The sequence below is a fragment of the Crotalus tigris genome, unplaced genomic scaffold (genome assembly GCF_016545835.1).
Source record: "Crotalus tigris isolate CLP2741 ecotype Arizona unplaced genomic scaffold, ASM1654583v1 scf7180000018016.4438896, whole genome shotgun sequence".
Taxonomy (NCBI): domain Eukaryota; kingdom Metazoa; phylum Chordata; class Lepidosauria; order Squamata; family Viperidae; genus Crotalus; species Crotalus tigris.
In genome coordinates, this window is record NW_024096778.1 from 4,239,796 (window position 1) to 4,254,863 (window position 15,068).

Genomic DNA, 15,068 nt, shown 5'->3' on the forward strand with positions numbered 1-15,068 from the left:
TTCAGGCGCTTTGGAGAATAGCTTGACTCCTTCTTCTCCCTCCCTCTGATATGCCTAGTAAGATTGGCATCAATATTGGGGAAGGAATGTCTCTTCTGAGCCTCTTGCTCTGCCCACTATGCCTCTGTCAGCTATGCTATCTGTTATCTGATTTTTCCCTGGCAGCATCTCTTTGCCCTGTCTCCAAGGTCTTTCCCACAAACCTTACAGATAGGCTTGTTTTCATTTTGTCTACACACAATAAAGTGGCTCATAATAGTACTAAGCCCCCAGATGGTATGTGGATTGGAACCACAATAAACTGGACTGACACACCACTCTTACCCAACATAGAACACTGTACATGATTTAGCATTAAGTAACTGTTCTTGAAAAAGGTTAAGCAGGATCAGATCTGGTCAGTATTTGGATGGGAAGCCCTTAGGTGTAAGCAAGTAAAGGACTGAACTTGATTACATTTCACTGTGTTATCTCTGGGCTTCACTCTGACAGGGAGCAATGCATTGGAACCGATTAATATTTATGTATTTTTTATTTGACTGCTATCATGTCACTATTAATCCTTCTTTTCATTAGACTAGGCCAGGGGTAGGCAACCTTGGCTCTTTTATGATTCGTGGACTTCAACTCCCAGAATTCCTGAGCCAGCATGTCTCAGCTTGGAAACCTCTCCCTTTCCCCTCAGCATGGCTGGCTCAGGAATTCTGGGAGTTGAAGTCCACAAGTCATAAAAGAGACGAGGTTGCCTACCTCTGAACTAGACATACTCAATTCCCACAACCATAGTTCTTCTCTGATTCTTTCTTCACAGGGTTCATCTATGAAGATGCTAAGGCTGTTTTTTCTTATATGTCACTCTAAGAATGAAATCTCCATAAATTGGGCTAGATTGAGTTTATGTGATTCAGATTGTTGTAAGTCCAATCTCTTTGCAAGGCCCTCCAAATTCTCCATTTTTGGTTTTTCCTTAACCAAGGTTCCTTTAGTTTCATAAAGCTTTCTTAACACAGTCCAGAGCTTGTATCATTGCCCAATTGCTGCAGCATGCAATTAGAGGTGGGTCTGGGTGAGGCAAGACGTTATATTTCTGAAACCATGCACACATTCATCCATATAAGGGAACACAACCACTTCTCTTGCCCAAGGCCCGGTTCCCATTTTTCCACAGATCACATGGAACAAGATTATAGGAATGAGTTTTAAGCTGGAATCATGAGAGGTATCCTTCCTCTGGTTGCTTAGCACACCAACCAGCTTGTGATGCTTAAACAACCTTGCAGTGCTAGGTAGGTGTGCATATTTTTCCACATCATTAAACAACTATAGAAATTGAATAGAGCCAAAAATGCAAAAGCTCAACTTATCTCCTTTGAAGAATTCTCAACGTTCTCTCACTTAATATCAACAATTCACTAAATAAATATCAATCTCAAAAGGAAAGTCCACCCCTAAAGCAAAAATGCAGTTCCCAATTCATGTAGTGTTCCTTTCTTCAGTGCACCCCCTGTTGGTGACTACTTGCATCTCTTACTGTTCTTGGGAGCCACCTACTGGGAAGAGAGTGAAGTTCCATGTTGGAAGAAATCAACTGAATTTTCATGTTGGAATCGGCACTGTGCCTCCCCCAGATATTTGAAGTATTTTGGAACAATTCCCTGGCCCTCTGCAGCTCTTATAACTGCTCCCAGTGCAATGTCACCATTGTACACCAGCCATGGTGACACTCATTTTGCAGAAGGTGGGAAGCCAAAAGCCTCTCTTGGTTCCCCTTCTGCTTTCCTTCGGGGTGCAGTGAGAGAAGAAGCCACTTGCTAGCATTGTGGTCTGCAGAAGCTTTGTCCTGACAGGACAAAGAAGCAAAGAAATCACATTCTGTCCAGGCATGGCTTGTCTTCAATTCATCTAGCATTTAGTTGCTGTGTGCTTAACTATCTGTCCCCTCTCTTGTGTCATCTGTCCTGGGTAAAACAGACAGGAAATGTCGCTAGGTGAGCAAAAATCTACTTTATTGCAGAGGTGCATTAACAGAAACTTCCAAATCTGAAGATATAAACTTTTATTTAACCACTAGCTGTACCCAGCCACGTGTTGCTGTGGCTCAGTGTGGTTAAATGGAAAAGAAAGAAAAGAGAAACCGCACGTTTGTAATATGTTTAATTTCACAATGCTTGTGGGTATACTGTACAATATTTTTTGTTGTTCCATTGTGTGTGCAGATATGGAGATTAAGTCCAACAGATGGCGCTGTTTTTCAAAAAATGCATGTTTTTACCTGTCACAGGTGTGACATCTATATAATATAGGTATATAAAAACATGTGTGTATTTGAATGCAACATTTTGTCAAAATGTCAAAGCAATCAGTGAAGAACTTTCGGAGATTTAAGATTTTGAACAAACGAACATTTACATTTTTATTTATATAGATATAAAAGATAAAATATCATCAGCTTTTACTGGAAGAAAAAAAATGTCCGTTGGGTGCAATTGAAGTTGCTTGAGACTAAAATAACCTTGCTAAGCACAGGCTCAAGCATCTATGAATTTCTAAAATTGTGATGCCTGTGTAATTTAAATGAGTTTAAAATATGAAACCACAAAGCTTAGAATGTTTACTTTATTTCCAAAGGCAGGCAAGCTGCCTTCTGTTGATAGGCGAGAAGAGGCATTCTTATAGATGTTAACCCAGAACCATTTAGGAATTTGATACCTACAACTTCTCTCTTAAGTTGAATAGGCAGCCATTGATATTGACATTAAATGGGCCACGCCCATCTGGCACCTGACAATACATAAGTGGGTTTTGGGTTGCAGTTTGGGCATTTGGTCTCTAAAACAGTGGTTCTCAACCTGTGGGTCGGGACCCCATTTGGGGTCGAATGACCATTTCACGGAGGTCGCCAAACAACGCAGTCCGCCATTTTTTCCCCCTTTTCCTTAGCTGTGCTACTCCCTTTTATTCTACTGGCTTTTGAAAGCCAATAGAATAGACTCTCTTGAATAGAGTCTAATTCTATTGGCTTTCAAAAGCCAATAGGAATTGTCCAGGCTGTCTCTGCCCTGCTGAGCCCGCCAAAAGTCCCATTCTGCAAATGGTGCTGCACTAGTTGAGTAGTCCTCGACTTATGATCGGTTGAGTAGTCGTCGACTTACATCCGGTTGGGGGTCACAGCATTAAAAAGGTTGAGAACCACTGCTCTAAAAGGTTCACCACCACTGTTATAGATGCTAACCAAGAACCGTTTAGGAATTTGATACCTACAGCTTCTCTCTTAAGTTGAGTAGGCAGCTATTGACATTGACATTTAAATATAATAAAATCAGGGTGCCAAGTAGCTATCACTACCCTTCCTACAACCTTTGAAATTTTTAAAATTGTCTTTATGGGTAGCCCCACGTGGTTATAACATAGCAAGATTCATTTTCTCTGCATTGAGCCATAACACGTGAAACATAAGGAAATTGTTTTGTCTAAAATAGTCACTTGCACATTCACAAGAAAGCAAAAAAAGTCCAGAGCTCCTCCATGTTTTGTTGCAAGCTTTTTAGGGGGAATACACTGAGTAAATAATGTTATTTTTTTTCCTTCTGTAAAAGATATACAGCACTATTATAGTTGCAGTTGCTTCTATATCTGTCCTAATGATATGAAAGCTTTAAATCTCATCTGTGTATGCACAGACAATAAAGTTAGAGCAATTACATTTCAACCATTTGTTCTAAGTACAATATATATACATGTGTAGAAAGAGAGATCAATCTGTAGATATTACCACTTGAAATTGTTTCAGTCTTTTCTCTTTTCATATGGAATCAGCACAAAATGTTTTCATTTAAATGTGAGTTTATAAGGTCTTTTCTTGTTGTAACAGATGTCCACCTTTTCATTCAACTGAGCTGATGAATCCTGGTCTCATGGAGATACAGATATAGGATTCTCCAGGTAGTCTTGAACTAGAGTTCCATTATCATGTCATGTCATTTTGGGCATGTAGTTGATAGAACCTGGGATACTTTGAAAGTCACATGTGGGCATCTATGATGGACACCTTCCAAAAGTGTGAATGTCAGCTTTGAAAATTCTCAACGATGATCCTACTGGATCGAGATTAAAGTTCAAATACACAAAATTGAAGGCCACTCCAACTGGGGAAGACAGAACGAGACCAAGCTAATTAGTCTTCAAGTAATACTTGATACATAGGTGAGTCCAACTTGAGAAATGTTTTGTTTTCCATGCAGAAATTAATCAGCATAAAGACCAGTTTCTTTTAAATTCAAAAAAAAAAGAGCTGGGTTGGAAAGAAACGAATGTATCTTTTGAACGACAATAGTGAAAGTAAAACATTCAGATCTTGGAACCTTCCGAAGTTTCCAGTTCATCAGTAGAGAGTTCCTCCTCCTTGAAAACCTTCTGAAACAACTCTTTGATGCCTTTCCGCGTTTTACCCTTCTGTCTTCCCACCAGGTAATAGATCAGGGGGTTAATGCCGCTGTTGATGCAGGTACACAAGTAGCCATAATGTACAAGGTTGGGATGTATATATTTGAAAACGTACAGGATAAAATAAAAGGCATTTAGTGGAAAAGCCAAGACTAAAAAGAAGAAAAGTGTGAGCAAAATAGCTGTCAAAAGCTTTCTCCGCCTCTGGCTTTTGGATATGAAGCAGACTTTGATAAACAAGGTAACACTGGAGATTGTCATCAGTGGGAGACAAAGCACAGCATTAACAATGAACTGATACATCAAAGTATAACTCTTTCCAAATCCATCAACAGCTATAATTGTGAAGTGAATTGAAGAGAGGATGAAGGAAGTGGCCCAGATGACAGCACACACAATAGTGAACAGATGCACCGGCCGGTGGCATCGGTACCAAATTGGGAAAAGGACCGAAATACACCTGTCGATGCTGATGACTGTCAGGAGAAATTGCCCCGTACTGTACATTAACAGCAGGACCGTTTGGAAGAGTTCATAGGGAAAGTCACAATACAAGTGTGTAAAAAACCAGTGGATTTCGATAATCAGCTCAGTGGTGAGGAAACCAAAGTCGGCAACAGAGAGGTTGAGAATATAAATGGCAAAAGTGTTCCTCTTGATGGAGCAGCCCAGCAGCCAGATCACAAGGCCGTTGCCCAACATTCCCAACAGACAAAAAAGCACAGTGAATATTGCAAAAATAAGCACTTCTTCATTTATGCCAGAATCATAACAGGTTCTATTTATGACACTGGATGTTTCATTGATTTGTGCTAAGATCCTGGATGGAGAGGGGGATGCCATATCCATTATGCTTCAGTCTTTTGTCTACCTTCTGTGGCTTCAGATACTCCTGCTGGAACAGAAGAGAAACATTAGCATTAGGCTTTATCATAATTCCTAAAAATGCATATTGATTGCATGTCAGAATATGTGAGAATATTGCATATAAGTCTAAGTGGTGGAATGTTAGCAATGGCATGTTGGCTTGCAAGATTGTCTCTGAATTAACAATCGGATAGACTAGATCCATGGTGGCGAACCTATGGCATGCGTGCCACAGGTGGCACACGGAGCCGTCTCTGGTGGCACACAAGCCATTGCTGGGCTGAGCTGCTCCCTCTTCCTCTCCACACATGCGCAATCTGGGAATAGGTGAGAAGCTATAAAACAGTGGTTCTCAACCTTTCTAATGCTGCGACCCCATAATACAGTTCCCCATGTTGTGGTGACCCCCAACCACTTATATATCACCGGGTGTCAGGGGCGTGGGCAAAGAAAAAGGGGAAAAAATGGGGGACAGCCTCATTTGGCAACCCCCGTGAAATGGTCATTCGACCCCAAATGGGGTCCCGACCCACAGGTTGAGAACCACTGCTATAAAAGGATCAACTTTCTGCAGAAGCAGCATTTGCTGCAGACAGCTTGAGAGAGAGCAAGAGTTGGAACGGACAGTGAATGAGCCGAGAGCTTGGTGGCCATGCCCACTCAGTGGCCATGCCCACCCGGCACCCGGCAATGCATAAGTGGGTTTTGGGTTGCAGTTTGGGCACTCGGTCTCTAAAAGGTTCACCATCACTGGACTAGACTGAGCATATTTGAAGTAAAATTGGGTTTTGATTATACTTGTGGTAAACCGGCCCAAACTACCAAAACTGATCAGTCCTGTCCTCACCATTAGATTTTATGGTTTGAATTAAGGGTGGTAATTTTGCCTGAATAAAATGTGTTATGTGAAAGCTTTGATTCATCAAAACAATGTTGGGTTGTGGTGATTAGTATCTATGATCCCATCTGGTGTATTCATGGAACATGGAAGATTGTGACTTCAAATCTAAAAGTGGTAAATAGTAAGGAGCATGGATTAATGAATGGAAGGGAGGGAAGATGGAGGGAGGGAAGGAAAGAAGAAGAAGGAAGGGAAGGAGGAGGCTTGGCTAGTCTAAAGAAAAGAAGAAATAGGGGAGACATGATAGCAGTGTTCCAGTATCTGTGGGGCTGCCACAAAGATGAGGGGGTTATGTTATTCACCAAAGGACCAAAGGGAAGGACGAGAAACAATAGTTGGAAACTGGTCAAGGAGAGAAGCAACCTGGAACTAAGGAGAAACTTCCTGACAGTGAGGACAATCAACTAGTGGAACAGTTTGCCTCCAGAAATCATGGGCGCTCCATCATTGGAGATTTTTAAGAAGAGACTAGACAGTCGCTTGTCTGAAATGGTATAGGTTATCCTGCTTGAGCAGGGCGCTGGACTAGAAGACCTCCAAGGTCCCTTCCAGCTCTATTCTATTCTAAACAGGAATAAAAGAAAGGGAAAAATGTACAAGATAAAAATGGTCTGATGGGTTAAAAACAGAGAGCCAGCCTACTTTCACTTGTATTAGATTTTCTTTCCAGATGTTACATCTCCTACAATGAACTAATCACACTTTTAAAAATAAACAACAAAAAAGAAATGGTGTTTTCTCAAACAATGAGCAAAGATTCAATTGCTTATTTTGCTTTCACCTTTCTCTTGAAGCTTTCGTTAGTGCTTTTTGGTGAAACTTGTTTTGCCTTGTTAGATGAATTTTTTTTTTTACAGAGGCACTTAACAAAAAGACAGGCAAACAGCAGTACACAAATACCGGTAGGATATGTATAAACAGTGCTTTCAGTGAAATGTCTTTCGGATTGAGGAATTAAGAGGAAGAATAAGAGAGGAAGAAGTAAGCCAGTTTGCTGACCATCTTCTTTCTCTCATGGTGCAGTTAAATCATGTATTATAAATGTGCCCTTATTTGCATTTTTCTGTTGCTTTCTCATTTTGGATTTTGATTATAACAACTTTGACCAGGCTATGTGTCTTGTGTCCTTTAAAAAGTCCTTTTGCAAACTGTCCCAGTACATGGTGGGTGGACCCAACTACAAGCCTTCTTGGTGGTGGAAAACTCTCCTTCCAGAAGTGAGAATGATGGTATTTTACAAATTAGCCAACATTTTTTTAAATATCCATTTGGTCCTTAAATTAATTTACTGGTTGTGCCTATACAAGTGTTTATTGACAATTTTAATGAACTCTGTTTTGTTCTTAGGGTTTATAATCTCATAACCCACTCAGACTTTCCTAGGACTAGGGTGGAATATAAATATAAATAAGTAGACATATGTGTATAATGTACACTGATGGCAATGAGGTGGTTTCTATATTTTCAGAGATTCTTCAGTAACATTCTGGGCAGAGAAAATAGATGCATTATTTCCCTTAGTTAAGTTCCAGAATATCACACTCCCATTCAGGAGAACTTCTCCAAAATTCTATTTTCCTTTGAATTTTTTTTTTTTTTTTTTGCCAAAACAGAGTCTTGATTATCAGATTAAAAAAAAAAAAAAGAATAAAAGTGAGAAAAATGCAATAATGGGAATAATACAAAAAATGCCTAACACTAAGGTCAAATCAACTTAATCAATAATTAAAAATGAGTTTGCTATTTACTAATATTGTTTAATTTACAAGATACTGTTCTACAAGTGGTTACTTCTACTGTTTTTGTGCATGGATATCAATGAGCAACAAGCTGTGCTTGGATGAATATTTTCACTGCATAAAATTTGTACTTTCTCACAGATCCTTAGATTAAGGTTAAATGCAAGCCTGAAGGTTTTGCAAAATAAGCAATGGACACGCAGGTAAGCAAGAGGCATAATATTATATATATATGATATTCATACAAACACCGATGCACATATACATGCACAAACAAATGCACACATACAGAAACACCATTTCCAAAAGTGCTGGCAAGAAAACTGCAGGGACTTTCCCAATACAAATTTAACGACTTCAAAAAAGAAAAGAGAAAAAGAAAAAAAAATGTAAGAAAAAAAACTGTTCAAAGAAAAAGATGAGGAGAAAGATAGAAAAGAAAGAAGAACAATATCAAAAAGTGGCTTCTAATCTTCTTTTCTGCAGTTATAAATACAATTATAAATTGACCTTTATGTCTAAAATTATACCACAGCTTTCTTCTTTCTATAATTTATTCTATCTAATCAACAAAACTATAAACTATAAGTTATTTTTAAACTTTTTACAGAAAAAAAATCCATAAGTGTTTTCACTCACCAATAAATGAAGTTATTGTCTTTTCAGTTAAAAATATGTTCTTGTAGCCTGTGATTAGTATTATTGTTGACAGCCATATTTTGTATATTTGTATGGGGACTGAGCCATCAAAGAAATATGAACACATTTCTGTAATACATTACAGAAACTCAGATCCCAAAGATTAAAAAAAAAAAACCTAAATATACTAAGACAAAGCAAGCATATAAACAAAAGTGCATGTGCACACACACAGAAACAGTTACGTGTGTGCTTTGTCTCTGAGGAACCAAATGTGTGCTGCCATTTAAATAAATGCAAATGATGGGGAAAAGAATGCAAACTAAATAAACAAATGAATCTTTAAAGGTAAATAAACCTTGAGCTAAATGAATCCTGAGCAAGAAGCTGTGGGAGATTTGCATGAGTTTCATCACTATTCAGGCATAAATCTATTCAGTTTGCTTCACAAACCATCTCTGTGTTTCTGTGGCTTAAACATCTACGGCTAATTAAGCATATACATATTCATATTTATTTTTATACGCAATCTTCCTGAACAATCATTAGTTGCCCTCTATTTCCCATCAAATAAACCATTTTATGTGCAACTTCCCCTAAATTAAGCTTTGCTGGATGCAATCTTTGAAATGATCAACATTTGGAGAATTACACAATAGGAAGAACAATGTTATCATCTCCAGATTAATTAAGAATGGGGAAATTTAACTGATTTACTTAGCAACTAGAAACTAACCAAATATGTTCTTAAGTCCTCTTTAGGTAAAAATTAATGGTGTGATAATTTCATGGGCACGTTGATTGTTTTCTTAGCAGCAGCTTAACCACTGTCTTTCTTTCTTTTGTCTTTAATTTTCCTGTAATCTCCTTCGACTTTTGATGTTGCATAGCTTTCCAAAAGGATCCAATGCTAGTCGGGCTTCTTAAATAAGAATGGTTTACTAATCAACTTAAGTGATTCAAGTTTTATGTAATAAGTAAAGATGGTGAAACAATATAAACACTGGGCACTTTATAGAGGTTGCATCCATATAGTGAAGATGACAATAGTAAATGAGACTCTGAATTTAGTGCTGGTTGTAACGGTATGATGGACATTTCTTGTTGCAATTGTGTCACAATAGCAAAAACTAAGCAAGATTGCTAGTAAATGAGTTTGACTTCTAAAAGTTGCTTGATTGGGAATGTAGCGTAAATTTAATGGTAAGAATTTTCCATTCTCCAATTCTACTCAGGTTCACTCAGAAGTAAACAACGCTGCATATAATGGGACAGATCTGCACATATATGTGCTTCTGATGTGTACTTTCTTTTTTAGAATAATGCAATAAACTGTAAATATTGCAAGGTTACTGGTAAATAAGCTGGAGGTTTTTTGAAACTCTCCTCTTAATTTCTGAACAGATCATTTGAATATATGCTTCCTGTGCATTTTCTGCAAGGGAGAGAGAAGATTTCCAGTATTTTTCAAGGAGACAAGACTCACTGTTGCTGATAGATTTCTTTTATTTTTATAACATTTTATTAGATTATGTTGTCAATAGATTTCTGTAGCATAGCAAAAAGTGGAAAAAACTTCATCTTGACAATGGGGTACTTCATCTGCCCTAAGATCTTGGCTTAGTCAACACTTATTTCATCTAAACACAAAAAGCAGTTGCAATGGCATTCATTGATCTGTCGTCTAATTAGGATGCTAAAAAGAAGAAGTGAACTGCCTTAGAACTGCAAGAAAATCTACAAAAATAAAAGGATGTCTGGGGTTGCAGTTTCTATGTATTGGACCATTTATAGGGAGTTCACTATCAGGGCCAATGTAAGAAATGTCATCTCAGGATTGGACCCTTCATTTTCTCTGTGTACTTGCTGTCCATCATTAACACTGCAAAATGAAAATTTCAAACTATCTGTTCGAATGGGATAGACACTGATAGGTTTTTCTCTTCAGCAGCCCTAATTCATAGCATCTTCATTGTTCTTTGTGCTTTGCTTGTCTGATTTTTATGTGCAGGAAGCAAAGAAAGAGCTTTCACAGATGTTGGTTGAGCAAGAAAAGGATGCAACTGGGCACAAGAAATAGGCATGGCAGCAGGCAAGTGATAGGAGGGTCATTAATATGCTCTGTGGAAATGAGTTATGATGAAAGAAAGAAAGTAACAATGCTTGGTATTTTTTATGCTTCTTTTTACAATGAAATGCACTATTGCAAACAAAAACAACAAAGTGAGAACATTAAAGATAAAAGTTTGATATTTTTGCACCAAACCTGCCAGATCCAAGTTGATATTTCTGGCCTTTCCTAATACTCTGTAGAAGCTTTCTATGGCCCAGGATATTTTTTTCACATGTCTTTGCACTCTTCCAAAAAGTCAGTGCCCATTTGGGATAGGTGTAAAAGCTGGTGGATCTTAAAGTCAGAATAATAGAATAACAGAGTTGGAAGGGACCTTGGAGGTCTTCTAGTCCAGCCCTCTGCTCAAGCAGGAGAGCCTAGGCCGTTTCAGACAAGTGACTGTCCAGTCTCTTCTTAAAAGACTCCTATGATGGAGCACCCACAACTTCTGGAGCCAAGAAGTTCCACTGGTTAATTGTTCTCACTGTCGGGAAATTTCTCCTTAATTCTAGTCTAATGGATCCTGAACCATTTAGGAAAAAATGTATATGATATCACTTCTGGTTTGTCTAGCAACTGAGCAGAACTAACAACCTCTCCACAATGCCACATTCCTCATTGAAATCTGTCTGTCTTATATTGCAAGTTTGTATTACATTACAAAATTCTCCTAAAGGCTCAGTAATTGCAAGGTACCAATTTGAACATCTTGTTGTCAAAAATCTTACCCGTCACTTATTCATTTCTTGGCAGTTTAACATAAAGTTATGAAGTCACTTCACATCTCTACATCTGATGCTAGTTGTTTCACTAGGCTAACCCTTTAAAGTACTCCCAATTCTCTTTTCAAGTTTTGTAGATCAATGCTTTAGAATATAGGCAGTTGCACAGTAAGAAAAAACAACAACAACAACAAAAAAAACCAAAAAACCCCCCCAAAAATAAGAATAACAAACTATTTGCATTTCCCTCTGCAAAAATACTGACATGGGTGGTTCATCTTGAAAATGATAACATTTGCATCCAAATTAGGTTTTGCAATAGTGGTGAATATCTGTAGCTTGGGTATAGGATGAGGGTGAAGGTTTGTTCTCTGAGTTTGTGGGTTGGTTTAATAATAATAATAATAATAATAATAATAATAATAATAATAATAATAATGTTGGAACGGACCTCGGAGGTCACCCAGTCCAACTCCCTGCTCAGGCAAATGGCTGTCCAGTCTGTTCTTAAAAACTTCCAGTGTTGGAGCATCCACCGCTTCTGGAGGCAGGTTGTTCCACTGGTTAATTGTTCTAACTGTCAGGAAGTTTCTCCTTAGTTCTAGGTTGCTTCTCTCCTGGATTAGTTTCCACCCGTTGCTTCTTGTCCTGCCTTCAGGTGCTTTGGAGAATAGCTTGACTCCCTCTTCTTTTTGGGACCCCCTGAGATATTGGGGGCTGTCATAAAGAAGAGGGAATCAAACTATTCTCCAAAGCATTTCCGAACATTTCATTAATAGGCTAGGTAACATATTCAGTAGAGTTTAGGGGATGTCAGGATCAATGTTCTGTTTATAAAGGCTTCAACCTTCACTTGACACACCCAAGCCTGAAGCCCTTATAAGCAGAACAATGACATTGACTTCCCCTAAACTCTGCTGAATATATTACTTAGCCTGGTAATGAAATGTTCAGAAACCAACTCACAAGCTCAGGGAAAGAACCTTCACCCTCAAATTAGGTTCTCCGGCAGTGTACCCTTGCAACAACTAAATTCTGTGGAAATATTTTGTTTCTTTTCAGTGTCTTTTTGATAAACACTGAAGTAGTTTCCATAATTAACTCTAGCATCGTCAGCAGTGCATATGCTGAAAGTTCTGGAAATGTTAAGCTTGCATAATACCTGCTTTGCAGCATCAAAACTCCTGGTTCTTACATTTCATAAATCAGAATACAGAATGTAAATAGAACTTTTGCTGCTTAAAACATTTCCAGTTTTTAGCAATATCAAATCACTGAACATTTCTCAATCAACTGTTACACTTCCACCCACAAGATTGGCATTATTTCACAACTGTGTTATAGAAGATTGGCCTTCCCCTTGTTGCAAATATCCATTTCACACAATACAGAATTCATGCTGGTCATATTTTTTGCTCATTTTATAAGTATGAGTTACTGTGCTCATTCTGGATTAAATGAATTCATTTTCACCTGAGTATTTTGGATCGCCTAACTAAGCAATCCCATTCCATCACCATCATTCAGCTCTCTAGGCAAAATACTGTAACATTTCTCTTCCACTGTCATTTAGTCAGAGCTTACATTTTGGTTTATAATTTAATTTGATTTATATCTGTGCCCCAAAGGTATGATGTGGAACATTGGTTTATGGTTTGGCACAATATTTACATTGAGAACCTGCTTGTTAGAGTAATTAAGGCATCAGATTAGAAGCCAGAGGCTCAGGAGTTCATTCTTAGGCTCAAAGCATTGCTTGATTTTGGGCCACTCATTGTCTCTCAGCCCTTGGAAGGCTGGCAAATCAGAGAATGATGCCAAGGAAACTTCATGGACTTGTCCATGTGATTGTTAGGAATAGAATAGAATAGAGCTGGAAGGGACCTTGGAGGTCTTTTAGTCCAGCCCCCTGTTCGAGCAGAAGAACCTATACCATCTCAGACAAGTGACTGTCTAGACTCTTAAAAATCTCCAGTGATGCAGCACCCACAATTTCTGAAGATAAGCCTTTCCACTGGTTAATTGTCCCACTGTTAAGAATTTTCTCCTTAATTCCACGTTGCTTCTCTCTTTGGTCAGTTGTTTCTTGTCTTGCCCTCTGGTGCTATGGAGAATAATTTGACCCCATCTTCTTTGTGGCAGCCCTTCAAATTCTGGAATACTGCTATCATGTCTCTCCTATTTCTTCTTTTCTTTAGACTAGGAGTTGAGATTGAGTAGAAGGCATGCACCCACCCACCCACAAATGTTTTAAATAATTGAATGTAGCCTTGAAATGCTTTCTCCTTCCCAGTTTGGACTGAAACCCCTTGCTCTTTGGCTCGTAACACTTACTAGAACCTTGCTATTGGGATTTCTCTTCTAGTGAGATAGCCAAGTATCTTGGCAGTAGAAGAGCATGAAAAAAGTTTCAGAAGTTAGGAATTAGGAAAAGCTTCTTAGTTGGCATTTGGGTAAATTCCCATTAAAATGCCAACTCAACAAATGTCTATTTTAAATTTCTGAACCCAGATTTATTTTTATTCCCCATTTCCCAATATCCTAAATTGGATATTTGCATTGTCTGAAATGTATAAATATGTATAGCAGAAAAAAGCTTTAAAAATATATTAAGGAATAGTGTTGGCAGAATACCTATATTAGGAAAAAGTATGCATGAACATGTTTATAATGAGAAATATACAGCATGTCTACATTAGCTGAAACTCATTCAAAGCATGTAAAATTCTTTATGTGGATGAGGAGGATGCATGGATTGCATAGTTAAAAAGCAGTCACAGTCTGAATATGAAATGGGTCAGATGGACTCTGAGGTAGAAGAAATCACATGAAATAAAAAAAAACAAATTTCTCTTAGGTATATTGGGAAACATGAAAGCAATCTTATAAAGTGATTATCTAACAAACCTAATTATTCCATTAACACTTCTATTCAATGGAAATATTACCATGACGAATGGTTACTATTTAAATTTCGCTAGTTGGGGTAATAGAAAGGGGTGATGACAGATCAGTACAAACAAAAACATTTAAGGTTATGTTGAGACATTTTGGTTAGAAGGAATTCAAGAAGATTCCATCAAACTGTTTGGAGGAAAAGTATATGATGAAGGATTACAGGTAGAAAATGTAAAGTTTCTATGAAAGTCTTACCTTCTCTTTGAAGAAGTCTACTAAAAGGTCTCCTTCTAGATTACTGCAAGGTCTTCTAGATGTCAAGGCTTTTCTTCTTAAACTCAACTCTGACTTCAGAAGATCAATGGCCACTCACTCATCCCCGAGGAGAAAATGTTACAGAATTGCTTTATGTACGTTCAGGAGAGGTGGAGCACGAGCGACCCACCCACAATAGTAAAGCCTGGGTGACCAACTGTTAGGAAATAAGTCCATCCTTTTTTGAAATCATTTCTGCCAGGAAATGCAGACCTTCTTTTTTTCAGCGAGCTCTGAACGCAATGAATATTACGAGGTTAAGTATGCTAATAGAGGAAAGCTTGCCAATTCACTTTCTTTATCAGAATGCTAGTTGCCACCAATACCATAATAATAAGAAAAAACAATAATAACTTCAAAGCAACAATAATAATGTGAAAGATAGAGCCATATCGAACATGCTAGATTGAGGAGGATTCCAGTCATATGCT

At 38.1% G+C, this 15,068-nt stretch overlaps 1 protein-coding gene across 2 annotated transcripts; it reads right to left on the minus strand.

Moving 5' to 3' along the window:
* Positions 1–3,108: 3,108 nt before the first annotated feature.
* On the minus strand, positions 3,109–14,692 carry LOC120309411 (mas-related G-protein coupled receptor member H-like). Of its 2 annotated transcripts, none has more exons than XM_039346596.1 (2): positions 14,578–14,692; positions 3,109–5,335 (listed from the first exon to the last, which is right to left on the minus strand). In XM_039346596.1, the coding sequence occupies exon 2, from the start codon at positions 5,290–5,292 to the stop codon at positions 4,348–4,350; it is 945 nt and encodes a 314-aa protein (XP_039202530.1). In that variant the 5' UTR covers positions 5,293–5,335; positions 14,578–14,692; the 3' UTR covers positions 3,109–4,347. The 2 variants fall into 2 exon arrangements, with proteins under 2 accessions (XP_039202530.1, XP_039202531.1); XM_039346597.1 differs by having other exon boundaries at positions 3,109–5,338; positions 14,578–14,691.
* Between the last annotated feature and the right edge of the window lie 376 nt (positions 14,693–15,068).